Genomic DNA, 27,380 nt, shown 5'->3' on the forward strand with positions numbered 1-27,380 from the left:
ACCCATATCTCAAAATTTTCCACAAAAATGAACACTCTTATGGTTCAGATCTGTGGCCATGAAAGAAAACACAGTTCTCTGTTGTTGCTTATAATGTTTATTTGTTTTTAACTTCAAAACACAGGTGATTTTCTCAAAACAAATAGAGTAATGGAGGAAATGAAGGCGGGCTCTCTCTGTAACTTTCCCAAGAAACACATCTGGAAAAGCATACTTTTGCAAAACAACTACATTTTAGCACACCCAGACAGTGAGGTTCCAAAAAGTCACAAATAGCAGTGAGGTTAGCAACCAATGATGTTGGTTTTTTTTCCTCCTTCTGTTTTTCCCCTTGTTTAACTTGCTAATGGCACTAAATGAGCCCACAATTTCTGTGGCGAATACAGAGACATTTTTACAGAAGTCTCTGAGTATGCAGTTGATTTCCAAGATGTGGAATTATGAAGATGTACCTCCTCACTTTGAATCTGTAAGACAAACTTGGTGGAATAATTTGCTATTATAACTACTATTGGTATTATTGCTACTGACTTTAAGCCTACAGCTTGGCTTAGCTATTTAAATCACTATCCTTACTTGCTACTTAGTTACATTCACCTAAAAGTCATTTTTTACCCATAGGCAGGTACAAAAAGTTTCTTCAGAACACAGTGAAGTGTTGGATTATAGTTTGTAAATAGCTCTGATGCCACACTTCATCAGTACTCTTAAAACCTTAGTGTCATTTTTGGTTTCATTGCCTGCACAGCGTCTCTTGCTCCGCCTTAATAATCAGGCAGAAAAACAACCCGTCTGGAGAGAGAGCAGTAAATTTAGAGGCCAGCTTGCCGCAGCCTGCATGCTGCAGCCGGGCCCTACTCACTGGGAAGGTGGGAATAGTTCTGCAGACCGATGAGGAAAAGTGGGAAGCCACTGTTCAGACTACAGTGGCTAGCAAATGCCAAGATCGACCGCTCCTAGCGCCCGCGCAGACAGGCCGAGCGTCAGGCGCAGGCGGTCTGGCGGGCCCCCCCGTGCGCACAGGGCCTGGGGCCACATGGCGGGCTCGCCCCGGCGCCCCGGAGGGGGAGCGCGGCTTTGCCCACCAACTCGCAGCTGTTGGGGCTGCAGCAGCGTCACAGCAACAGTGGCTAGCAAATGCCAAGATCGACCGCTCCTAGCGCCCGCGCAGACAGGCCAAGCGTCAGGTGCAGGCGGTCTGGCGGGCCCCCCCGTGCGCACAGGGCCTGGGGCCACATGGCGGGCTCGCCCCGGCGCCCCGGAGGGGGAGCGCGGCTTTGCCCACCAACTCGCAGCTGTTGGGGCTGCAGCAGCGTCACAGCAACCTCATGCAGGGCCCATCTTCTCCTACAGCGCCAGGGAGCTAAAACGATCCTCTGGCTGGGACTGTTGAAAGGCAAAAACCGCTTTTGGAAATGTCATCTCCTGATTAATAAAATTTGGATAGGAACATACTAGTTATTTTTGTTAGCTAATGTCCGCTCTTCACAAGTCAGTCTTCCTTTTCCTGCACGCGTGCGAAAATCAAATGTTTCTGGCGCTGGGTGTGCTGCCCACATTGTAATGTGCTTCGTAGCTTTTTGTACCTACATAGAAGGAAAATGTCACTTTACCATCTGATTTGCTCGAATTGTATAGTCATCAGTGCTACAGCAAGAAACAGATGGGTTGGGAATTAGGACATCACTCAAGCGCTGATCTGAAGAGGGTCTTCCTGAACACAAAGTGAGTGCATGTGTAAAGTGGCCACAAAACTTACAGTCTATCGCACTCAATATCAGGGTTATTAGATGGTGTATCGAGAATACCAAAATACTCTTCCCTGTTTGCTGGTGGTGGGGTATTGGTTGGACTTCCCACCCCAGAATCAGGGCTTGGTGCAGGGTGCGTTTCTCCTGCATACTTCTCTTCTTTCTGAGAATGCTCTTGCTGTTTTTGCTTGAGGTTTTTGAAGCGTTTGAGTTTCACAGGGTCCTTGACTTCCTTGGCACAATGGAACAAGATGAAAATGTCCCTCCGAAATTTGGAGCTCATTCCAAAGTAGATAATGGGATTGTAGAAGCTGGCGGACTTCGCAAACAAACTGGCAAGGATGCTGGTAAGGTTGGGCACAGGGTGACCATAGGCAGACCATATAGAGATGACAGCATATGGTGACCATGCAATAATGAAGGCTGTGCAAATGACAATAGAAACCTAAAGGACAGAAGAAGAATAGTCTTAAATCTATTCTGGAAGACTACATCAGGGAAGCAATACACTGGGAATAGTAGCTTGGACACTTGGCTGGAAGGGAAACATTCAGATTGCCCTGAGGGTATGGCTCACAGGAGAATACAGGCAAGCAAAAAGTTTGCTTTGATGGAGCGAGGCAGACCTAGAAGCTATAGATGGAATTTTAGCATGGTGGTGTGCTTGAGAAATGCCTCATCCAATGGAATGAAAATAGCTACAGTCCCCTGTATGTTCATATGAATTCAGAAGGTTTTGAGTAGACTTAAGTCAACGGTAAGTAAATTTAAAGCTCGACTGTAACTATTGCGTATGGTCAGAAGTAACGTAACTTCTGAAAGAAAAGAGCATATGCCTAACCAAATTTTTTTTTTGTACTGTATAACCCGCTCCAATTAGATTTAGATTATTTTTCACATGTGATGTAGCATCAATATTAGCCAACTGATGGGGTAGGAGCTTTCAACAAATCTCATATTCTTCACTGAGTTCAATTCACTAGAGATTATAGAGAAGTGAAATGTGACTGATCAGTTTTTTTTCTCTTCTGTTCTAGTTTTTGGAAATCCATTTTTGGAAAGAGATTTCATTGATATAAATCCTATCCACCATGACATCCAAACTCACCCTGGTGACATCCCGCTCCATTCTCCTCTGTCTGTCTGTGGGATCACCCAGTCCTGTTAATGCATGGCTTAGCTTGACAGTATTGATAATTGACACGTATGAGAAGATCATGACTGTGACAGGTAGGAAAAAACAGCAGATAAAAATGGAGACAATGTAGGACTTGTAGATTGTAGAGAAGCTGGCTTTTGCCCAGTCTATCTCACATGTGCCATACATACGATCTGGAAAGCAAAAATAAGTTGGTTAACATTTTTAGAACATTTATTTGCTTTTGAGTGATTAATTTATCAGTTCAAATGTTGTATTTTTCTTCCTTTAAGCACTAAAGAATGCATTGATCTTTCTGATTTAATGAGCTGTGACATAATTTCCTACATAAACAATTTTTCAAGACCAGATAGACCGTAAGAAGTTTTAATGCGTAATATAATTTTGTCCAGTTTAGATTTCTAATGTAAATCCATAATGCACAGACCATTGTTTCAGGACAGGAAATTGTGATACTTTATTAGAAAAAAAATGGTAATCCTTCAGTAGGTCTGATGTTCTTGAGTGTTATCTACTGTTGTCATAATCTTCTACATAGTCACTTCCCAAGGTGAGCACATAACAGCATAACAAGCAATTCTAAAGAGACAATAGGACAAATGTAGCAAGTCACTACTTACACAGCAAAGTAGGAATAAAAATATTGAGGGTTTTTTAGTAGAAAGAAAAAGACAATTAAATTTTTACAGTAGCAAGAGCCATGAAAGCAAATCAGTACAGCTAATGATAATAATTATGGGAAGATGAAACATGTAAATACTTAGAAAGACATGAGACCTTTTGCTAAATGGGAAGCATACGGTTCTGCAACTACAAAGGAGCTGTAGGCTCTTAAAAATGAAGTCAGGCAGATTGCAGGATCTACAGCTAGTAGGATTTACAAAAGGACACTAGCTGATCACATACTTAAGGGAAAGGTTGTAGGAATAAGGTGGAGTCTCTGCTTAAATATTTTTATGAATAAAAGTTTACTTCTTTAGACAGTCTGTTGTGTTTGCAAATGTGTCCTGATATAAAACTTGAGTTGGTAGCATTAGAGGTTTTCTATAGATTGTGAATTGTTGATTTTTCTTTTTAAGTGGAAAAAGCTGTTTTTTTCTGGCAGCTATGGCAGCAAACTAAATTATAAATAAATGAAGCATGATCCAAAATTATGTAAGTCAAGTATTAACAAGTCCTGGAGATACAATATAGGTGAAGCCTGCATGATTTAGCAATAGATCTCTCCCTGACATCCAGTGATAATTCTGAAGAAAAAAAAAAAAAATCCCTTAATTCCTCATAGGTGATAGGAGGTTTAGGCAGGAAGAATTAAAGGAGGAAAAGACTAAAATCTCTTTTATGATTCTCATCAAAAAAAGTTTGGTATTTTTAACACCAAAAGCTCTAGGTGTTGCTGTCTGGATGTGTTCAGTAGTAGAAATAGATTTTTGTCTCCTTTGCCTTTTTCATCAGTAGACCCTAAGGTTCAAAAAGAAGATACACAGAAAATGACCAGTCCAAACCCCCCAAGTTTATGACATATCCAGAATGCAAAAACATGACATAATACTAGAACAGTATAATAAACAGTTTGGCTTTTGTTTCAAACAAAAGATCCATTTAACCTAATAATCCTGGTAACATTTGGTTTTGGGAAGGATAGAAGATTTAACCAATCATGCTTCAAGGGTCCAGAGATACCTCAGAGCTTGTGTATTTAATAAGTAAGAGGATATATTCACATAACTGCTTCATAGATTTAATGACTTCTCAAATGATGCAGATGCCTACAGGATTCAGGCAGATAACTGTTGGACAGTTTCAGTCACAGGATTTCAGTTGTTAGGACTCCTGTATCATTACCATTTCTTCTTAGACATTTGTTTCATTGAATTTTTAGAGACTTAATTTGTGACAATTTCTCCAACTTTCCCCCATGAAGAAATTTTCTGTTGTGGGAATATTCCTTAGCCATTGAATTGCTGCAGTATTCACTACTAAAAATTTTTCCTTTTTTTCCTCCCCCTCCCTTTTTTGCTATGGCCTTATCTTGCACCCTAGTCGCTTCTTGGACTGACAAACATTCTGACATCTTTTTCTTCTGCTGCTATGTTAGTTTTCATATTTTCTACAAACTGTTTCACCAGATCTTTCTGGCTTGTCTTATTATAGTTTCAAGTTTAACTTGCTGGAACTTGTGTTCTTTTCTAGCTTCATAATCTTGACAGTTTTGAAGGATGTCTTTTGATAATTTCCTTTATCTCATGACTTAACCATGCCAAATATTTCTGATCTCTCTTTTTTTTCATAGGTAATATGCACTTCGTCCAAGTCTTTCCTGTGATATTCTCAAAAAAATCTCGTTATAGCTGATACCAAAGCAGGCAACACTCTGCGTGAACGTCATGCATGATGAATGATTTTCTCAGTTCCACTGATTATCAGTCTGGTTTATCACAAACAGCAAGAAGGGAAGGTAAGTATCTTTGTTCAGTTAAGTGGAGAGATGCCAAATAAGTATAACTGAAAGATACCTGTTACCTGTATAACTGCCCCAGCCAAGTAATGGGGCTGCTGACCAGAAGCAAGCTGCTATCCAAATGAGAACCAGAGCCACGGTCATACTGCTGTTGCTGATGCAATGACCTGAAATGGCATGGTGTGGTCAGAAAAGAATGTCTAGAAAGGCAAACATATCTCCTGAAATCTAAACGCACTCCTATACCAACAGTTAATAAGGAAAATACAGCTATTTAAAAAAAATATTAAGACAAAAAACACATTCATAAGAAAAACTTAAATTTGAAAGCATCTGTCAGGCTTGTGTTCAAGACCATTTGTGAACAATGGAACTGAATGACTATTTAGCAGGAGATGCATTTGTTAAGCACTACAGAATTAGGAAATTTATGTTGGACTTAGGTTTTGCAATTTTATAAAAAGTGAGAAACTGTTGTATGTAAATTGTTAAGTTTTAGGTAGGAACAGATAAGATAAGTCTAAAGTGAGAGGACTTTCTTATTCACTTCAATGTTTTCACTGTTAAGAAGGAGAAAAAACATCAGATGCTCAAACTATATTAGCCAATCAATACTATTTTTTTAATCTGTCCTGCTCTTGCCGTACATTGTGGTTATTTCTTTGTGTACATGGGAAATATTTATGCATCCACCAATCTCTGTTCCTCAACATTTCTGTAAAGTTATACGGGGTACTTGCTCACATTTCCTCAAGAGGCAAACATAAATTACGCACACCCTCAGATGTCCATGTGGTACAGCTTTGCAAAAGAGAAACATGGGGTTTAAATATGACTTCATACTGCGCAATGAATATAAGATATAGAATACATCACAGCCAAATTCTAGCAGCTCCAGCAGCAGTTTGTGTTGAAAATTAACCTCAACAAGTCTATTATTACAACAAACTGCAGAAGAATTTCCTGTGGAAAAAAGATGTCCCTGAAGAAGTTCTTCTCACAGCTAATACTACTCATGCTATTAGAGAGAAAAATGTCTATGATGCACTCAGTGTATTTATGTATGTTTTACCTGTGGACATTAATAGGTTCCTGCCTGAAAGATGGTGCAAGCCAGTCATAAAGACATGAAAATTGATAATACATTATCTACAGATGGGTGAAAGGAAGACTTGGGAGAATTTATGGAAGGTGTAGGTATGAAGAAGAGAGAGCACATAAGGCTCCCAGCGGAAATCAGTTTTCAGCAGGCAGGAGATCCAGGATGGATGGTAAGGAAAGGTTTCTACTGATCATGTGAAAGGTGATGCCTGGGGTGAGTGTGGTGATGTAAAGAGGCATAAAAGGAACGGGGTAGATGATGGCATGTTTACATAGACTTGCTGATGAGGGCTTCACATGTCAGGAAATGTGTGAAGGATTTCAGACGAGATTTGTACAGTGGGACACTTACATGCCTTTACAGAGACATTTATACCAAAGGTTAATAAAATTAACTGTGAAATTAAAAAAACAAGAGAGTGGTTAGTGAAAGGTTTCTAGCACTGGAGAGAGTAATGAAGAGTGGTGGTTTGAGATATTCAGGTTACAGATTGACAAGGCACTAGAGAAGGAAGAAGTGTGGGTATGAGGTTGTGATGATGACGCCTCGCAAATCTGGGAGACAGGCAGGAGACAGGGACAGTCTGGGCAGAGTTGGGTCATGGTTAGTTTTGGGGATGGTGGGAGTAATTTTCATCTCCTGTGGTATGAAACTGTCCACTGAGGGAGGCCAGAGAGGCATGTGGGGGTGTCAGGCTGCGCAGTACTACAAAAGCTGGAGCCCAGGAGAGCAGACAATGTTCCCAGTGCCCTCTAAAGCAGTCCCATGATGCCTGCTGTGTGCAAACGCTGGCACAACACCCTGAACGGTGAAGATGTTTGCACGTAGGGCAGCCTTCTGAATCAAGGATCTTATCAGTGACTGGAAACTTCCCAAACCTAATCTCATAGAAGATGAAATTCATTGCTTACAGTGAGATCCAGACAATGATGTATGCATCGCTTAATAGTCATTTAAGTTGCCTTTTGAAGAATAGAGAGCATTAGCAGGACCTGTGGTATCTTTGGCAGAAGGGTGAATTTAACCCATGGTGACCAAAGGGTACTAGTTATAAGTTTGGCTCTTACTGGTGTTAACCCTGAAGGATTCTATGCAAACATGTTTGTAATGTAAATGACTAAGTTACATTCTGGTTTCCAATGCATATAATTTATGTTTGATGTAGCCTGTGACTGGAAGAAATACGGATTTGTACCAGGTTCAGTGAAGGCAGAACTGGACCTGCCTTTATTCCTTACCTCTCTCAGGGTGGCAACCTTTGATGTAGCGAGTCACACTGATTACTGTAAGGGTATTAATGCTAGCCAGGCCAAAGAGAAGTGTCAGGAAACCATCAACCTGAAAAACAAAGCAGTGCAGGATGTTCTCTTACTGCAGAGCGCTGCAGGGGAAAAAGAATCACAGGGATTGGTCCTGTCATTTTCATGTTAATGCTCTTGAAAGTTTTTTCAGAAACCCAACTAGCAGGGAAACATAAAATGTCAGATGCAGTTATCTTCTATAGGATCAGTGAGCAAGTAAATGTTTACAAATTATATAAGTGCTCTGTCATGTACATAAAATAAACAAGCAAACACACCCTTACCTGTATGCTTCCCTGAAATGACTTGCAGAATGAAAGAGAAAAAAGTTGAACTGAAAAGAAGAAAAACCCTGAATAGGCACAACCACACTGGATCCAGCCATCCTGCTTAGGCAGAACAAACATGCAAACCGTAACCCATGAAATTTAGGCCAAAGAAGGAAGAACGTAGGAGGTAATGGACTTGGCTGAGTGAGAAAAGCTATTTTAAAAATTAAATAAAACCACTGAAAGCTATATTGCTCCAATAGATTGAGTTTCAACATTGGTGCTACTGATTCCCTGCTATTTATTAAGCCCTGACCCTTACCACCTCCGACTGACGCAGGCAGAGCCATACGGCTGTGTAGGCTCCCACTGACGTCAGCATCTCAGCCATACAGGAGGGTTACAACTGTGCTAGCGTCACTTATGGGTATGGGAAGGAAGTTGCTGCTGACTGTAGCAGAGCTGGATGTAGCCATCTGCTAGGGAGCACTGTATGACTGGGAAATGATCCAGGCAAAACGCTGAAGGCAGTCCCCTTTTTGACACCTCGCAATGGTATACCAAACCGGCCAGAGCAGAGGAGCTCTGCCGGGTGCCGATTTTACACCAAGTGAAGCAGGAATATGAAGCAAGTGTCTCTGGACACTTGGCATTCAAGTGGTAAAATTATCAGTGGGAAGGCACATCGTTACTCTATGGGAACAAACTCTGTCTTTGTGTGAATGGGCACAACTCCCGTGGAATTCAGTTTATCCCAGCACTGAATCCGGGGCTTTAATCCAGGATTAAAGCTGAGACTGTGGCAGATTGTATAAATTAAATTGGGTGAAGGGTTAGGAAAAGGCTGCTTCATAATTTCTTTCACTGCCGATTTTTCTTGCTACCACCGTCCTTGTATTGACTCTATATAGCTCTCGATGCCAGCTTTTCTAGATCCACCACATTTTAAATGCATGCAAGATTTGCTACTACAACAATCTACATCCACCTGTGCTTCACTTGTAATCAACTCCTGCTCAGTGTATAAATGTTTTCTGGTGCAAACATGGCTGCAGACTTCCTTGGGTGTCTCAGCTACTTGCCAGAAGCTGCTCTTGGCTGGATTTGGCCCACTGCGTGCTGTGGAGATGGATGAAACACTTGGATATGAAAATGTGCTCTGCATTTCATGAGCCTTATTGAAGCAAACAGCTGCCACTTCTCCATCTCCTCTAGCAATGCCCCATACATGCGGAAAACAGCATGACCAAGAACTACTGAGAAACCACACTGCAAGCAATTGCATTAGTTATTAGATTAGAAAGGAGGCTGTCTTTCAGCAATGATGCAAATACACACTTTGAAATTAAGTCTAAAGAGCTATGAGACTGAATACTAAAGTATTAGTAGGACAAGCTTCTTAGTGTGTATCACAGTTAACCCTCCTACACTGAAACTGGTTGAGTTTTTCTGAAATGCACTGGTGCTTTTTTTACCACCTGCAGATGCGAGCATTATTCTCCCACCTCGACTTCCCTGACGTCAGAACAGAGAGAGACAATTATATTAAGCAATCAGTTCAAATAGCCCTTGAGCACGCTTACAAGGGAGGAAAGTAAGTCTAAAAAGACACTCTCGCTCTTTAGCATTCAAGATGAAACTCTGTCACCATAAGAAAGAACAACCCAAAATGTTTTCTTTGGACTGGTGCCATGCTAGAAAAAAATGCAGCTTTACCTAAACCAACATAGCTCATAGGATCGAGCCATCGTCAGCACCATGTGTCATTTTCATACTGTTAATAACAGCATTTCAGCACATCAAAATACTGTTGCTTCTGCTAGTGTGGGGGCTATCATCAGAAATTTGACCAGGTCCCTATGGTTAGTAAGTGGATAAAGTGGCAGCCGTCTGCCAGGGGTGGCTGTGCTAACTGCCCCTGTGCTAGCCATGGGCTCAGCGGTTTGGGAACAGGTGACGGGGTGAAGTGCCAAGGAGGAGAGGGAGCCCTCTGGGGATGACAAGAGGGCTGGGGTGAAATGAAGGTGGCTCTCAAGCTGCAGAACAGCCTGTACAGAGTCCACGGCCTCCGGAACATTAAAACACGAGTGAGCATCTAACAGGGTTAGGGCTGCTTTCGCAATAGGATCCTCAAACCGGTATTGTCCCTGCCAAACTTCTGCCAGCAATGAGTTAGCTCTTGAGCCTAGCTATGCGTACGCCATTTCCCGGCAAGTCTATGGATTCTGCAATACTTTTATATTGGTGTCACTTAGACGTATGTCTTCGGAAAAGAATGAGGGATCTTACTGAAGCTGTAGCCAACCTACTTCCAACATACACCTACCGGATATGGAAGAAAGATCTCTGCTACTTTTTCTGCTCCTGAACAGACAACACTGACTGTAGGTAGCAACCAAAGCAACTGCTTGGAACCTGAAGTAGTTACCAACAGAAAAACTGCTTTAGCATAGTCCTGATTTCTAGAGGCAGAGATATTAATATATGTAGGTAACAAAAATATAGGATATTCTCAGTTTTCAGCATTGTTAAAGATACATGGAATGACAGCCACTGAAATACTAGAATAGTATCTAATTACTTTGGAAGACTGATGCTCTTCCCCTTCCCTGGTTCTGCTTTTCCTTTTCTTTTATCCCACCCCACCCCTGGCAGCTCCTTCCTTCCACAGTCATCATATTTCCTCCATTTTTATGTAATGCAATTTTATCCTTCCTATTATTAATTACGATCAAAAAGCAGCAGTGTTAATAGGCCATAGTGAATTCTGACATAAACACAAAGTTGATTGCACAATAATTTTGACCCACCAGCTGTGGTGTCAACTGAAGAAAAGGCTGTGTTTTTTCTGCTTTGTACTTGTGCCTGATTTTAAATCTCACTAATGTTCTTGGTGTACTCTTTACAACACAAGATACATAGAGATCCTACTGCATGCAAATTTGTTTAAGCTTTGCTTCGACACAGAGAGAGTCAGGAATCCCCAGTGCACTATCAAATTTTTAGCTATTAGCTTGGGTGTGCCCCATTTTTACTACCTTTAATAACTTATGCATCCCTACTGAATTCATAAGGGTTGCCTTAATTTAAAGCAGAGTAAAATATAACTTATTGTTCTTGTTATTGGATTAATCAAGATTTAATAGCACAAAAGCAGATTGCCAAAATAGCTATTACATTTCAGTTTAGGCTGAAGCATTGATCTCACCAGCCAGAAAGGCTTCATCGCTCCCTCCTCTGGCCAACTGGTGAATCTGTTGCAACTTGCTGAAGTCCATTTATTTCCCTTCAGAACCATAATGTCCTGTCTTTTTCTTCTATTAAAATGAGATAATGAATATATAAAGAAAAAGATAAACTTTAAATAGGGATTATTTTTCCATTGCATATATTTAAAGTCATAACAATAAGCTCTCTCAGAATATTTTTTGAATACAGATCAGATTATTCCAAGATCATAACGTAAATAGACAATGGCAATAAATGTCCTTCAACTTCAAGACACAAAAAGCACCTAAATCAATCTTTAAGAAAGAGATTTGGAAAAGCAATTGTAGGTACCTTTGAATAGAGTATGTTTTAAAATTTAACAAGAAGTTCTTAAAGTTTGCAGTAAATGAGAAAATATTCCACTAGAGTCTAATGACAACGTAATTCTCCATCCCTCGAATATATCAATCATGTGTCAAGCAGACTACAGTAACTCTTCTGTCAAATGGAAGAACTATCAAGGTTCGTAATCAAAATTAGTCTTCAGAGGAAACTACTTAAAACTCCCAGTGCATAGTGTTCTGAAAGCACTCAAATGGTTTCTTTAAGATTTACTACAATACAGGAAGTGGGAGAGACTTATCATTTACTACAGTTTCCACGATGTCTCTTGCTCATGCAACATTGCTCTGCTATGGACACATTCTGCCTTTTAAAATGTCTCTGGAGGCCTCACAGGTAGCTGCTCTTAGAGGTGATTGCATTAACCCAAGCCGTTACAGGTCTCCGACACAAATGGCACTTCATTTACTAATAAGCAATGAGAACTGCTATGCTACAGGATTAGACAGTTTACACCATTAAGTGAGAGTATCAGACACTCGCTATTCTGCATTCACCAAGTGATTAAACCTTTCTGTTGATGGCATATATTTTAAAGAAAGGAAAAATATGAATGCAATATTTAGGCTATACAATTATGTGTACAGATATGTAATTATACGAACTATACTATATAGTTAAATGTACATTTAGTGCTAGCTATTAATATATGCGGGTCAGGTTTTGGCTTTAGTAATGTTAGGGAATCCAGAATAAATCTACTTGTTTGCTTGTAGTTATTTAAGTTTATATACTGGGTTAATCAATTGAGATTCAACATATACGTACTTTGTGTTGCCTTTTAGCTATTAGAGTTGTAGCCCTCTCAGGTCACAATTTATACTCGTAGTAGTACATGCCCCTATCAACGAGCACAGTTATGAATGTAACAACCCCACCGAGTGCACATCATTTAACAAATAGTCAGAAATTGCTTTCAGAATTTCTTTACACAGCCTCATCAGGTTATAACCTTACTTCAAATACCCCATCTCCACATGCTTGGGAGCACCTGCTTTCTAGCTCTGAGTTGATGCCATAGCACCATGGCAGGTTTCACACCTCCTCTGTCCACCCATGAAGAATGAATGGGGAGGAAGCAACCAAGCATGTAGCTCATACCACCCGATGATCCAGACACAGTGGAAAGATTCCCATCTTCAGGTTAAACGCTGCATTGCCATTGTCTTTCTGTGAATTACTGCACGGGGAAGTTAAGCACCACTATAACATTGCCCTTTGGGAATGTCCATACTACACTGCGTAAAAATCTTCTCAGTGGGCTTGAGCCAAAACTCCTCTCGATTCAGTGATGTTAAGTCAGAGCCTACTTGTTTATTGCTAGCAGCACCATCAATATAAACAACTACACAGACAGAATAAAAGAAGAAAACAGCCTCATAAGTGACCTGTCTCATCTTTAAATTTCCACAGAAAACAAGGCTTTGCTTTGTGGCCAAGTGATCCTACCCCAATAGCTGAGATCCATTAACATCGGATTAAAGTCACACTTACATTTTCAAAGAAGTACTACCTTTGCCTTTTCAAAATGTCATGGTAAATGTTTCTGTAGGCTTATACACCTCTCAAGGGAAGAAGAGGTCCCACAGACTGTTTACAGGCTCTGCCAGGACCGCCCAGAGATTACAAGTGACTCCACATTCCCCAAAGTACAATCGTCTGTGCTGTTTCCCATCAAGAAGGAATCTGATTACGTAGCCAGGTTAATACAAGGTCATCTCTGATTGCTGGCTGAATGCCCACCAGTGGAATTATTCTTCTGCTCATAAAGCTCCTAGGCACAAGGCAGGGCAGGTTAATGATGGTACTAGTTCAGCCATTAAGTGGCCAAGACAAGAACATGCTACAGCTCTGAAAGTCTGAAAAAGCTGTGTGGCTACTAGGAGATGTCCTTTTAGTTTGATACTCTTGGCTCCTCTGGATCCTGTACTGAAACGACCAGAGAAATAGAAGATAACTGATTTATCCCAAGAAAATGCTTATAGTCCTAAAACATTTATGAGCTGTAAGGATCTTCACATCACAACTGTGTATGTTAAACTGGACCTAACAGCTCCTACAGGAAGGTCACACACATTGCCAAGGAGTCCTAGTAGCCCATGGAGAGCCTGGAAGGAAGTGTAAAAGACACAGGTTATTCTTGGCCTGAAAGAGCTATCATCTGGAAAGCCACCAGGTGCAACTTCATCCTTTCTGCAGGAACAGTGGTATGGAAATACTGGATGGCCACGTCATATACATACAAATACATGGATGCCATGTCATATAAAGCCCATTGCAAGCAATAGTCATCTTGTCATTGATTCAATCAGAACAGGATCAGGGTCAGGACCTGAACTGCTTCCTACACACTACTGGTGTACTGACTGAATGGAATATGTCTTTGTGAAGTAGAAGATGAGTAAATGTGAGGTAGGACAATTTAAGACCTTTACAGATATTATCAGACTGATTTTTAAGTTTCATATGAAATTTGCTTAAAAGTCAGTGGGAAGATGTGGCACACAGGGAGGGGGAGAAAAACATGGATTGTTCAGCTTTGTAGTGAGAAGATCCTGAAGATAATGATGGGCAGCATTTTTTTAGAGAAGACATTTAATCTCTTAGAAACACACATCAGCACAGAAGAATGAGGAAGGCTACTATTTTCCATGTAAGGAAGCAAGAAAAGGATGTTTCAAAGCCCTCCGAGAGGACAAGCTAGTGCAGGAATTGAGATTTAGGCTTTGGAAACTCCAGTTTCTGTAGGAGTGCTATCAGGCAACGAAAGCCCTTTCCAGGCAGCAACGTGTGGTTTGATGCAGTGCTTGGGTGGCACGGGAGGGGCTACATCAGATTTGTTAAACAAGGAAACAGATAGTTTGAATATTCACAGTTTTTCAAGTACCAGATATATAACTTCCCTAATTTGTCGCAATTGGCTGCAGAAATAATAATTTACAGGAAAATGAGGGAGCATTCATGGCTAATGAAAACTGGCGTAACTTCCCTGCAGTCACATTAGTTACACTGAAATGATCTTCTATGTTGCTAATGGTTCTGTTTGTGCAAAGGCACTGTTTTTCCCCCTTCCCTGCAGATGAAGTATTTTTCTCATTAAAATTTAACTCACAGATGTCTACATGAGTTTGCTTTTACTTCTTTGACTGCAACGTGCACAACTCTTCAGATTATATCAAGGTGGGCCAGAAATAAAGAAATAGGGAAGACTAATTGCTCTGCAACTTTTTTTCCTGTATCCAAATCTCAGTTATTCAAGGAAACAAGAATGACGATACATTCTAGTGTTCATAATATTTGAGATATTAAAATTGCTCAGAAAAACATACATATCTGGGAGAGGAAGATTTGCATAGCACAGCACAGGCAAAGTAAAGGGCACTCTTCTTTTGATCTTTGTTTATAGATCAGTCTCCACATCCTACCTTTCACAGTGAATCAGCATGTTAAGGTGAGTTGAATACAGAGCTGATGTTACACAGCTTTTCTTCAGCACCTTTAGCATCTGTTTTATCTGTTAATGCTCCTACTGCCAGTTCCACGATTTGACTTTGGGTTATTTTCATTTTTCTGAAACATTAGGAATTATAAACTATATATAATTAAAATCCCAGCAATATCACACCACAGTACTGTGCTAAGATAGTCAATAACTATTAATTCACTTCCTTTTCACATTTGGTTTAATTTCTTTTAACATCTTTTAGGTCAATAGTTGAACATTTTTCAACTAAGCAGACATTAGAACACATTCCTATTATGTGCTATTATGATTTAAGAAAAAATATGGTTTATTCTGTCCCAGCCTCAATCTTAGAGCTACATGCTTGGAAATGGATACACAGTGATACTGCAAGATTTTTTACACTTAGCAAGGTTGAGCTAGCTCAGTCTTTGGAGGGGAAACCTCTGCCGAAGTTAGACACTGCAGGAAGCTGTGCTGAGGATGAAGGTACTCCTGCAGTGTGCATTCTGGCTCCATCGTGCAGTAGCACCAGTGAACTAGAGGTGTGTCTGTACAGGTGGTTCCCCACAGAGAAAGAGAGGAGGAAAATTGCGGAAGAACAGTCATTCGAGCACTCTCAGATGTGGCAAGGAGAGTGGCAACAAGAGATAGGCAACCATCACTACATCCCCCCATAGCCAGCTGGGAGGGAGGATGAGGTGGGGGAGAAAACCTTTATCCACCTTGACGGGTGTTGCTACGGGTAAAGACGAACAGCTTGTGGATTTGTCTGGGGTTTTTGAGCGAGAGCTCCGTGGTGAGTAGGGTACCCACATGGACAGCTGCTGAGGGGAACGAGGGCCAGAGGTGGGGGGAGACATATATGCAAAGAATGCTTTTTACATATGGAGGGAGTTGAAAGTGGGATGATTTTGTGAAGGAAAAAATGTATAGATGATGGAGCACCACGAATGGATGGTTGTGCTGAAGTTTGATGAAGAATGCATACGGATACTTTAGTCATCTTCTAAGCATTGGGAAGGAAGGAGAAATTAAGCCTGTGAGCTTTCACTTTGGTCCTTTCCATCTGCCATTTCTTTTATTACGTGCTCATGCTGACTGCTGAGCTACCGCTGATCAGTCATATCACCCAGAACATGAGGGAATACCATACCACATACAGTAATACATAAGCACCATCTTGGCATTTACAAACGCATAAAATCACAAAGTCAACATAGTCAATAGTCTAGCTAAGTCAACAATTGGTTGGTTTTACCAGTTATCTTAAATCAACATCACATTGCCAATTGTCCTTCAAATCTACTCTATTTTAAGAATAACATAAATGCCTTTAGGGTTTTTAATTTGTCAGACAATTTACAGAACATTTTGTTAAAAGAAGGTGGTATTAATCTTCTGTTTCCTCCTCAGGCAAGATTTAGCAATATTTTACAATCTGTCTATAGGAAAAAAGATAAAAGCATGTTCTGAGAAAGCAAACGCCATCAATAAAATAAAAAATAATTTATTCAAGATTACAACTCCTCCCCTCAAAACTTCTGAAAAGAGCCCATATATTTTCATTTTTCTTTATCTCAGAATTTCCTACTGTTGCAATTTTCCTTTTGGTGTTTCAGATCCCCACCTCTAATTTTTACAGGAGATGGAATTTATTACTTCTCACAAATGTCATACTAGACCTCTAAACATTTAATAATACCAAAAATACTGGACTTTTAAGTGCTAGCACAAGGCAGTGACTGGAAGCTGAATCTACAGAAGGGGGTAAGGGCCACCATGCTCAGCTACGCAGTGCTGCAGCTCTGGTTGCTTGCCTGGTGCAAGGAGCGTTGTGGCTCCGAGCTTGACTCCTAGACTGGACACGGCAAAAACTAGTGGGCAAAGAAGGCTCTGAAAGTAGCCAACAGAACAAGGTGAGGGGCATATCTCTCCTCATTTTTGATTTTTAATGCCTTACTCCAGGCTGCAAAAAATTAGAATGATGTTCACAGCCATATCCTTCCTTCAACTGTGCAAGACCTTTCAAAATTTAAGCAGTGTCACTGCGGAAAGCAGAGAGATTGCTGACCCGTTCTCCCTTTGCCCCCATGGAGGGTGCGGGAGAGCTGGGTTCACTTTTCTCCGTCCAAAGGTGCTCAGACCCACATCTCCTGCCTGGGAACATAAGCCCCAAGACTATTCATTGTACGGAGGTGCTCCACTGTCCTTAGAGCAAACAAATACTGGGGCCAGAGACAAAGAGAAACTCCCTGTGTGAGCGGGCAGACACCCGTTGGAAGGAGGGGACCCCTCCGTGTCCAGCAGCAGCTTTGTTAAGGCAGGGCCATTGCACATCCAGCTTTTCTTAGAGACCCCTGTTTGTCTGGGGCTTCAGCTGGCAACCTGACCAGCTACACCACCGCAATTTGGAAAAGTCTCTTAAAGCGCAGGAAATCCCAGACATTTTCGTGACTCACGTACTCCTCAACGCACGAACACTAAGTCTGGCACTTCTAAAACATTTTGGGCTTCCCGGCCACCCTGTGCCTTCTCAGGAAGCACATATGCCACAGGTTTGGTGCTGTCGGGCAAACTGTGCACGAGTGAACTAGGGGTAACAGGGTAAAACAAAACATGCATGCGGCGTGGGGGGCTCTGCTGCTCACCACATTGCCGGTGGTTTCTGGCCAGGGTGTGTTGGACAGAAATACTGTCTAAAACATCAAAGCATTAGGCAGTGCAGGGTTCAAAGCCAGGTTTCCTCACTGCGATGTAGCAAACCCAACCACAGGCTGAGACAGTCATCTCTCCCTCTCCAGCTCCCCTCTGTGGCTTTGTTATTCCACACAACACAAAACAGCTTCAGCAAAAGAGGGGGAAGGAAGGTCCTTCCAGGCTGGCCCTTGGTGGGATCGTGAGGGCAGGATGAGTCCTGTTGGGCAGGCTACTGTGGTGCTCACTAAGACCTCAAAGTGGAACATATGGGGTTTTTTGTTCCTCCTGAGGTTGTTTCTGTGCAGAGCCGGATCTGCTGGGGATGCTCTGGCACATCTGGCTGGCCAGATGGACCAGGGATACCTAGACTGGTAGTGAGGTGAGTGCACCTGCGATAATAGCACCGGTCAGCATGTCGGTGGCAGTGGTGATGGTACCATGACCTGGAGATAACTATGTTGTGCTCTGTTGCACACAGCCAAGATATTTCTGACTGTTTCTTACGTATAAGACCTAAGTATCACTTTTTTAAAAAGGCCTATACTAGCAGAGTGAGCACGTGATAAGAACAGTCAATTTTCTTGACCCCCGTAGTAAAATTCTGAAGTATTTATAAAGTTAATGTCAAAATAACCAAGCCATATTCTCCTTAAAAAAACAACAAACCAAAATGAAATTAGAAGAGTCAATTAGTGGAAACAAGTTTAAAGTACCAGGATTATGAAGGATTTGAAGTTCTAGGGCACCCCACAGCCCATCCTTGGTTTCTGACATGACTGCAATGCACCTATGGGGATCAGGTAGGTTATAATCCTTCCCCTAAATATATATCAAGGCTCCCTGAAGCCTGCATCTTTTGTATTCACCACACAATTAACAGATAGAAGAAAAACTTTCTGTTACTTGATTAATGTGTTTACCTGCAGAGAATCAACTTTTTTGTACTTCCTACATGTTCTTACATCTGCACACAATGTTTTTACAGGTTTCAGTGCAACTTCTAGTTCAGCAGAACATACAAATAAAAAACATATAGGAAGGACAAAAATATATCCTCAGGTAGCTTTTCACTAGAAATATGGTCAATGAGGGAACAAATGGCTCTTGGTCACTGGTTGACATTCCCTGACCTGAACTTTACTATATGCACTAGTTTACTTACTGATAATACTATGAGAGGCAAAAAAAAAAAAAAAAAGAAAAAAAAAAATCAGTGTCCTAAAGACTGACTGCCCTCTGTCTGTCCAGATCAGGACTAAGGCACAGTGGTAGAGCAGGGAAGGGATAAACAAGAAGTGAAAGCAGAGTCCGAAAGCCACCCTTGGAAAACTGTATCCATACATAGCATTAAGCACAGGCTGCATTTGGATACAGACCTACCGTGCAACACCGTTCTTGAGAGAAGAGCTGTGTCAGACCTCCAAAAAGAAAAATAACATTTGGCATGGGGAAGAATAGTGGCGTTTCTTCCATACAGAGGGGCAGCACACATATCTGTCCCATTCAGCAGGTATGGAATGAGACGGTCCTTTTAGTTGAGATACATCTTTTGTTACAGAGTTTTCACAGACTAAGCTGTTTTGGAAGAGAAGTATCTGTCTCTCTTCTCCCCACACCCTCTAACTGGGGCAGCTGGGAATGGTGAACCTTAATTTTGAAAAATATTACCTGAGGGCACAGAAGGAGGCCCGAGTCAGAGGAAAGGAAAATAAGAAAATATGAGGATTAAGTGAGGTGAGCTCATGAAATTTCTTCATAAGCAGAAATGACAGGCTAGCTTGGGAAAATAAAGTTTCCCTAAGTATACATGACAGCAGAAGCTGACTGATCAAAAAAGCAAAGCTGGAACGGAACGCGGGTATCCAGATTTGACCTTTCCTTTCCAACCTTCCTTGAAACACAGGGCAAAATTGGAGTCTGTTTAATTCTGAGTGTCGGTATGAATTTTACAGTTTGCAGGTATGGCTTTGCTTATCTGATGACTTCAAAAGGTTTCCATTAATTAAAGAAAATAAAAAAATTAAAGAGGTGTCCTGGAAGTTTCTCCTCAGCAGACCTTAGACTGCAATTGGATGTGTTCTCATTAGAGAAATAGTGGGATTTTCCTGAGGAAATAATTAGCTTAATTTTGATAAACCCTTTTCTGCCAAATGGCTATAGACATACATTTTGAGCAAGAAAATAAACAGAAAATAAACATTTTTAGATCAAGCTACAGCTCCTAGGTTAATCAGAGTCTTCTGTGGAAAGTCTTTCTCTCTGGGTAAGCTAAGCCTTTATGTTGAAGGGGAGGTGACATGAGCTGTAGAAATGCTTTCATCTATGTTATACAATACTTCGTCTTAAAAAAAAACAACACAAAAAACCTCCCAAGAAGAGAGGATTAATTTCTCTCTCTCCCTTTTCCTTTATCATGATCTTACGTATACCTTGCTGTAGGCTATCCTGTCATTTTCAGATTTTTGATTCCCTCATGAAATAGACACTTACACTAAGTATAATCTTTCTCACAGATGTTACTGAAAGCACCAGGGAGCCAGGCTTGTGCCTATCTATCCATGGGATGTATTTATAGTCTGTCTACACAAATTTGTTTCAGAATTAGCAAGAATAACATTTTCTGAGTTCTCCATCAAAAAGCTGCCTCCAAGTTCAGGGATGACTGTGCCATAAAGTCAAGTCACTCATCCTACAACAGGCCTCAAACCAACAATGAATTTAAGGATGAGATTGAAGAGTAACAACTGATTTAGTACAAGTAGTTGCATGCTAAAATATACAGGTATGCCTAAGTGCTGCGTGGAGACTTTGCTCTACGTGCCTTGTCAAGTAGGAGTCTACATTGCTTTAAGTCAAATGGTAAAGTGCCAACAACCAGGTTGACTTCAGGGGAGCTGAAGTCAACAGCCTACACCTTAGCCTTCCAGAACGAGTGGGAGCTATGACATGAAGAAAAAAACCCACAAACCAATAGAAACTATTGAGAATATCTTAAATAGAGTTAGAAAAGACATCACTGAAAATTGGTCAAAACCTGATCAAATACATAAATTTATGGGTATAGCAAAAGAGGACACTGTCCATTTGGAAGGTCAGTCAGTATTTCTTTTCACTCTTGTGGCCCTACCTGGTTACTTATACAGAGCGTTTATACAGAAATAACTGCACTTATTTTGTCTAATTAAGTGTAATCCACTCTTACCTGGCAGGTCCATATTGATGTGATAATGAATCCGTCATCTCTGAAGACATTGAAGATTTCAATGATCCCCCGTGAATAACCAAACACGGAGATACTAGCATCTGATACTGCCAAGTTAAATGTGAGGTAGTCGGTGGGCTGCAGAAGATGTCTTTGTTTATACAGGACGAAAATCACTACGCTGTTTCCAAACCAAGACAGCCAACCTGGAAAAAAATTTAAATCCATGAAATCAAAAAGCAAATAAAGCAAGCAGCAGTTCAGTGTGTAAATGCATGATGGCTCTTCTGAAATGACTCTTTTGTTCCACTAGAAACAAATTAAACCAGCTTATCCATTGGAAAACCTACTCATGAAGCCATTTTAAGTAGCTGGGTACTTTACAGAAGCAGGAACAAGCGAACAACTCCAGCAATAAAACAGAAAAAACATGAAGAGCTGCTGCTGCCTCTATCAAAGATCCACCATTTAAAAGCCTGGGGTTTTTAAAAGTTTTTTTCCCCTAAGTGGGCACATGAAACTCATGAAACATAACTTGTGGGGAAAACAGGAAGGATTGGCATAGTGGAGCAGAGACTACAAGAAGTCTGCCGAAAGCTGCAGCTGTTTAGGTACATTGTATATGATAATGGATTCTGAAAGTTCATGCACATAACCTGAGAGCCGCTTTACCACTCCTCTCTCAAGAAGTGCTGCCTTTTCCAGCTAATACGATTAAATTTCTTCTCTTAGAACAGTCTAGGATCTCCTTACAGCAAAGCCTGTCCCAGATGGGAATATTTTTCAGTAATACACCTGTTAATCTCTATGAAGAGAACATTTAGAGCAGACCTTTCAGAAGCTTTAAAGTCTTTTTAAATCTGTTTTAAAAGAAAGTTTTGTCCTCTCTTACTCTTCAGGAACAGAGATGCCCGACTCGTCCGCGTCTAGTTACATGAGGAAAATGCAAGGGAGGTGACTAAATCTGGTGTAAGTCAGCCACTTGCTCATCTGGAGAGACGTAGAGTTTCCAAATGCGTGTCTGTTGCCCCACCCATCATCGTAAGACCTTGGTAGGTCGCATCCCACTTTTTGGAATGATGTAGACAAGTAGAAAAGACTGACTTCTAACAAAGTGTTTACTCATAAGCATCAGGCTCAGTGTTGAAAATGGGGCTTAGCCAGTGAAGGGGATGGCTCCAGGGCAGCTGCTGGAGTGGGGCAGAGCAGCAGGTCGGGCAGCATCCAGCTCCCTGCCAGGTCATGTTTCCGAGCCCCAAACCAGTGCTGCCACTGCTGGCATAGGTGGCCTCATTTCACTTTGGCAATGGGGAGCAAAACACCACCTCTTTTGAGTGCCTGCAGCCTCGGACAGGCTTAGGAACCCATCAGCGCTTGGTTTTGTTCCCCACAGTTGGTGTCAGGGTACCACATTAACTATCAGGTGAGGGAGAAAACTGTTGATCCATAGCCCTCTACCCAGCCACAAGCAGTAGGTATCCCAGAGTATGGGTGCTGTATATTGACACAGCAAGAGGTGAATATATGCACTGAAGAGGGACGTGGCACCAGGGCATTGCACAGCGTCTCTGGAGATTTGAATATTTCATATTTCATGAGATGAAAGATGGCTGATAAATTTAATGTAGCGAGAGGGCAGCTGCCTTCTTTCAGGAAGCATCAACAAACCCACACGTCGGGAACCAAGCGCTTCTCTGCCAGGCGGCCTTGGTTAGGAAGGGAGGGGAGGAAATTGGCTCTGAATCTCAAGCCGTCTGGGAGCATCAGGAGCCGAAATGCCAAAGAGCAAGGTGCTTGCTCCCCAAAAAGAGAGGCTGGGTACTTACCGCCCGGTGAGGTGCTCTGGGTAGCCTGGAGCGGGAGGGGAGGTGGTTGACGGGACAGTCTCTGTACGGCACTATGAACTGCTTTTTCTGCAGAGCAATTTCCTTTTAATAACTTCTGCTTGCAAAACCACCAAACTGCTGCTGCTCTGGCTTGCTTAGCAAATGCACATGGTTTGCTAAAGAGCTTTTGAACTGGGAAGAGCTGACGTGTCAGCATACGGTATTAACCAGAAATAGTCACTGGTGCAGTGGTACGCTGAGGTACATACATGTCTTTTATATACATCTCATTATAAGGATAAGATCAACAATAATAAATACATCTTATTCTGTCCACTAGGTGACAATGTTTCTTAACCAAGTCTCGTTCCCAACAGCTGCATGCACTTGAAGTCAGGAATCACTTCTGGCTTTTGTCCGAGTCTAGGTATGATAAAGACACATGCAGGGCACTGGAGGAGGACAGCTTTGGGAATCGTAGAATAGTTTGGGTTGGAAGGGACCTTCAAAGGTCATCTAATCCACCACCACCACCACTCCCCTCCCTCACAATGGGCAGGGACATCTTCAATGAGATCAGGTTGCTCAGAGCCCCATCCAACTCAGGTTGCTGAGAGCCCCATCCAACCTGACCTGGAATGTTTCCAGGGATGGGGCACCTACCACCTCTCTGGGCAACCTGTGCCAGTGGTTCCCCACCCTCATTGTGAAACATTTCTTCCTTATTTCTAGTCTAAATCTGCCCTCTTTCAGTTTAAAACCATTACCTCTTGTGCTGTTGCTATGGACCCTGCCAAAAAGTCTGTCTCCATCTTTCTTATAAGCCCCCTTTAAGTACTGGAAGGCTGCAACAAGGAGTGCATCAGGATAGTTCGCAATGCAAACGTGGTAGCTGTGTTGCTTGTCTATGTCAGCTCTACCTTCTGTAAGGCAAGACAATTTTGAAGGCAGCAGATATGGAAATATTTTCCCTGTCAATACGAACTAAAATTCTGCTAAAATAGCAGAAAAAATAAAATGGCACTGACTTTGTAAATAGCAGCATTTGTCAACACAGTGTAATGGATAGGAGGGCAACTCTTAAAGCGTCAGACACGTGCACTTCCTGGGAAAATACAGAGCAAATTCCCCCTAGACTGGAGAGGAGGGGAGTTTTCAGTTAAAGTATCTTAGGGAAGAAACTGAGCAAAAAGTAATGCAAAACGATACACATATTTTAGATCAAGGTACAAAGGCACAGTGTTTGTGATCACTTTTGAAACTACATTCACACGCTGAGGGTAGGGATGAGGAAAGCATTGAGCGCGCAAATTACCAAGTGAGTGTGCACAGCACTTCTGAGGAGAGGCACAATCCTTTTAACTAAAGCAGGACGAGAACCTGCACTAGAGTATCCAGTCCCTAAAATGGCTGATCTCTCTGGGAAGTAGACCATATTAACACTCTGATCAAAAAACCGGAGGAACTATATACTCAGCAAACTTTGGAGTAACCAGAGACAAAAACAGTGGTTGCATAAAAATGTGATCAACCAGAGCAGTGACTGTGGGATGCCGGATCTCTGCACGATCAGATAGGTGTGCCGGTCTGGGGTTGCTGACTATATTGACTAACCAATTTAAAAAACAAAACAAAAAAAACCCAAACAAACAAACCACCAAAAAAACCCACCATCACCACCACAAAAAACCTCAACCACCCCAAAACACAAAAACAACGCCTCAAAACGACCTTCCACCCAAACACTGACAGTACAACATGGAAAAAGGTTAAAAATGCAATGTGGAGGAAGCACAGCAAGAGCTGTGACACTGTCCATGAGGGTAGGGATCTCCTCAACTGGCAGTATATGCCTCAGGGTAGATCACAGGAAGATCAAGAGCCTAGAAGGAAACCTCTGAACTCTGAAGTCCTACAAGGTGTTAGTGTCTCCAGGTGGCACCTCAATAAAACAGAGGATAGAAAAGAAACAACAGAGGGAACGAGTTCCTTTTTTTCTTTTTTTTTTTCTTTTTTTTTTTTTTTTTTTCTGCAGCACACCAGCAATATTCAATCACAAGAGTATGTGGAAAAAAAACCCAACAAAAAACGAAACTCAAAATCCAACCCCAGCTTCCTAAGGTAATCCTGGTGAGAAAGGACATGTTCCAACTGAGATCAAAACATGTCTGAAAGAGAAAAAAATACCGGACAGCAGGAAACTGAGCACTTCCACCCAACGTAAGGTTCAGAGAGGAATCACCACATTTCCCCCATAAGCTGTAACACTGTCCAATATCGGCTGCTCATCAACAGGAGATGCTCACCCTTCCGAAGTGGCAAAATACACAGATAACGTACAATTACTGAAGATGATTAACACAGGGCAGGACCGAGAGCAGCTGCGGTGGGACTGGCAGTACCGGAGTAAAGTAGGTTAAGTGGGTGTTGATAAATGCTAAATATTGAAAAGCTAAGGAGTCACCTTTACTCCTCAGACACCCAACAGAAAAGTACTTTGTACCACATTTGCAAACATTGAGATGCAAAAAGAATAGGATGGACAGCAGTATTAAAAATGTTGTATCGCCCTTATATAATTCAGTAGTAATCCTTCCCCGGGAATAATACCACCTAATAGGGCATTTTAATCCACAGGTGTAAAAGTGATTGACAAAGGAGGCTAGTGCTGTTATCCATGATTTCCGAGGGAGGCACAGGAAGGCTGCCAAGCAAGCTGACGGTAGCCGGGAACCGAAACCCTATTGACAAGGTCCGGTATCAGTGCGCTGCCTGCCAGCCTGCGCAAAGAAAGCGCTGAAAAAGTAGACGGCAAGAGTGAGCAGGGATGTTGAAAATCTTTCTGCTGAAAGCGACTGAGAATTTAGGGAAAGGCTCCTACCCAACAGAGAAACAAAGTCAGGAACAGGCTCTCAATTGGAAGACTGGTAGCAACAGCAAAAAAACCCCTGGCCAGTCATATGAGGGAGCATGATAGCTTCGTAAATGAGATTATTTATTGTCACAGCAGGGGACTATCCTTGCTGACCTAAGATGTTCTTTCTAGTCTTAAGTGCAACTGATTAATTCATTAGCTGATGGTGCAGCCGTTTCCCAGCCATTCATGAAAGGATACGCAGATGTGAACAGATTGGGGATAAATTGGAACGACTCTGATTTATCTTGCGGCTACTCTTCTAATTAAGTCTCCTAAGATAGAGGCCGTACTTTTTTCTACTAGAATCTATGTTTTTATTCTAAACACAACTTTCCTCCCCCCTAGTTCCTACAGGTAAAAAAAAGAAAGTCTCATGTAAACATATTAAAATACTTAGCATTTTACATTGTAACTTCCATAGACCTTTCTCAAGCATAAGCTGAGAGCTGGTAAGCTGCTTGCAATATGTGATAAGCTTATAAAAAGAAAAAATCTGTTTAGATCAGTCATTTAAAAACAGAAACATTTTTGTACATGCTGTTTAAAAGAACAGATGTAATAAAAAATATGTTTTCTTGTGTTTTCCTGTGAGTTTTTATGGTTGGAAATCTTGATGACCTAGCAAACCTGCATTCCTTGATATTCCATAAAGTTTCCTTGTATCCTGCAATGAGTCTGCCCCAAATAGACAATATTTAAACAAACAAAACAAAACTGCGCTGGGATCAAAGTGAGTTCATATTGGGTGCCATTTCCAAATCCTTATTATACACTTACAATAGCTGTCTTGCAGCAGAACCAGAATAAACATGCGGTATTGTGACTGCTAACAACAGCGGATAATGTTCTAGTACTTAGATCTTTCATAGATTCTGTTTGAAGAAGTTTAATTATTTTTAAATTTAAAAAGAATTTAAAGCAAGCAGTAAAAAAAAGTTTAAAAAAATTAAAACTATAGAACTGTATCTCCTGTCTCTGCAGGAGGTAGTTGTAGGATGCCAACTGCCTCGTCAGCAGTCAAAACTCTGGAAAAGAACATTAATTCAGTGCTACTGAGACATGAGAAGACACAGAAGTGCCATGCACTTCTGATAAGGTACTTTTTTAATCTTATCACAGATTGAGTGAACATTAGTTAAAAGCTTACAGGCTTGGCTATTTTTTTCCTCAAGATTTCTGCATTGGTTATGAATCTCTTTTTAACAAGAGAAAGCTGTACCTCTCTGATCTTGTAGTAGCTGAAGAAAAAAAGTTGCATTTTCTAACATCCCGTTCTGTTAGGGGTGAAACACAAATGAATCACTTCTTTGAACTTTTTACCAAACTCTACTTAGGAGCTCCCTTTCACGTCCAAGCCGAGTACATACCTAAAGCCAGTAGGTAGAAACCTATGATAGTCTCTCCTTGCTCTGTTACAGCTGCCTCTCTGCTCAGAAAACTGATGTTGTTGTTCCTCCAGGGTGCCTGCGGAGAAAACTGGGCAGACATTTTCAGCAGAGCTTATGACCTGGAAATTGCCCTTTCCCCAGTACGTCCCAGCGAAATAAAATGGTTCCAGCCTCTTCCTCAGTTTCTGCTCCCTGTATTTGAGGGAGCTCTTCAATGAGACTAACAATC

General features: G+C 41.4%; 1 protein-coding gene across 1 annotated transcript; it reads right to left on the bottom strand.

Annotated features, from left to right (window-relative positions):
• Positions 1 to 1,755: 1,755 nt before the first annotated feature.
• LOC104615939 (opsin-5-like) lies at positions 1,756 to 27,380 on the bottom strand. The gene is made up of 6 exons (XM_010293768.1): positions 27,131 to 27,380; positions 21,021 to 21,226; positions 7,712 to 7,811; positions 5,434 to 5,538; positions 2,860 to 3,083; positions 1,756 to 2,196 (listed from the first exon to the last, which is right to left on the bottom strand). The coding sequence occupies exons 1-6, from the start codon at positions 27,249 to 27,251 to the stop codon at positions 1,756 to 1,758; spliced, it is 1,197 nt and encodes a 398-aa protein (XP_010292070.1). The 5' UTR covers positions 27,252 to 27,380.

Source organism: Phaethon lepturus, unplaced genomic scaffold (assembly GCF_000687285.1).
Source record: "Phaethon lepturus isolate BGI_N335 unplaced genomic scaffold, ASM68728v1 scaffold50468, whole genome shotgun sequence".
In the NCBI taxonomy this organism is placed as follows: Eukaryota; Metazoa; Chordata; class Aves; order Phaethontiformes; family Phaethontidae; genus Phaethon; species Phaethon lepturus.

Bases quoted from the DNA above. Each gene is read 5' to 3' on its own strand.
- LOC104615939 (XM_010293768.1), bottom strand. From the start codon at position 27,251: ATGTCTGCCCAGTTTTCTCCGCAGGCACCCTGGAGGAACAACAACATC. The intron at 3,084-5,433 runs GTAACAGGTATC...TTTGCTTTCCAG, and splicing joins TGGCTGGGGCAGTTATACAG to ATCGTATGTATGGCACATGT. The intron at 2,197-2,859 runs GTGAGTTTGGAT...TCTGTCCTTTAG, and splicing joins TGGAGCGGGATGTCACCAGG to GTTTCTATTGTCATTTGCAC.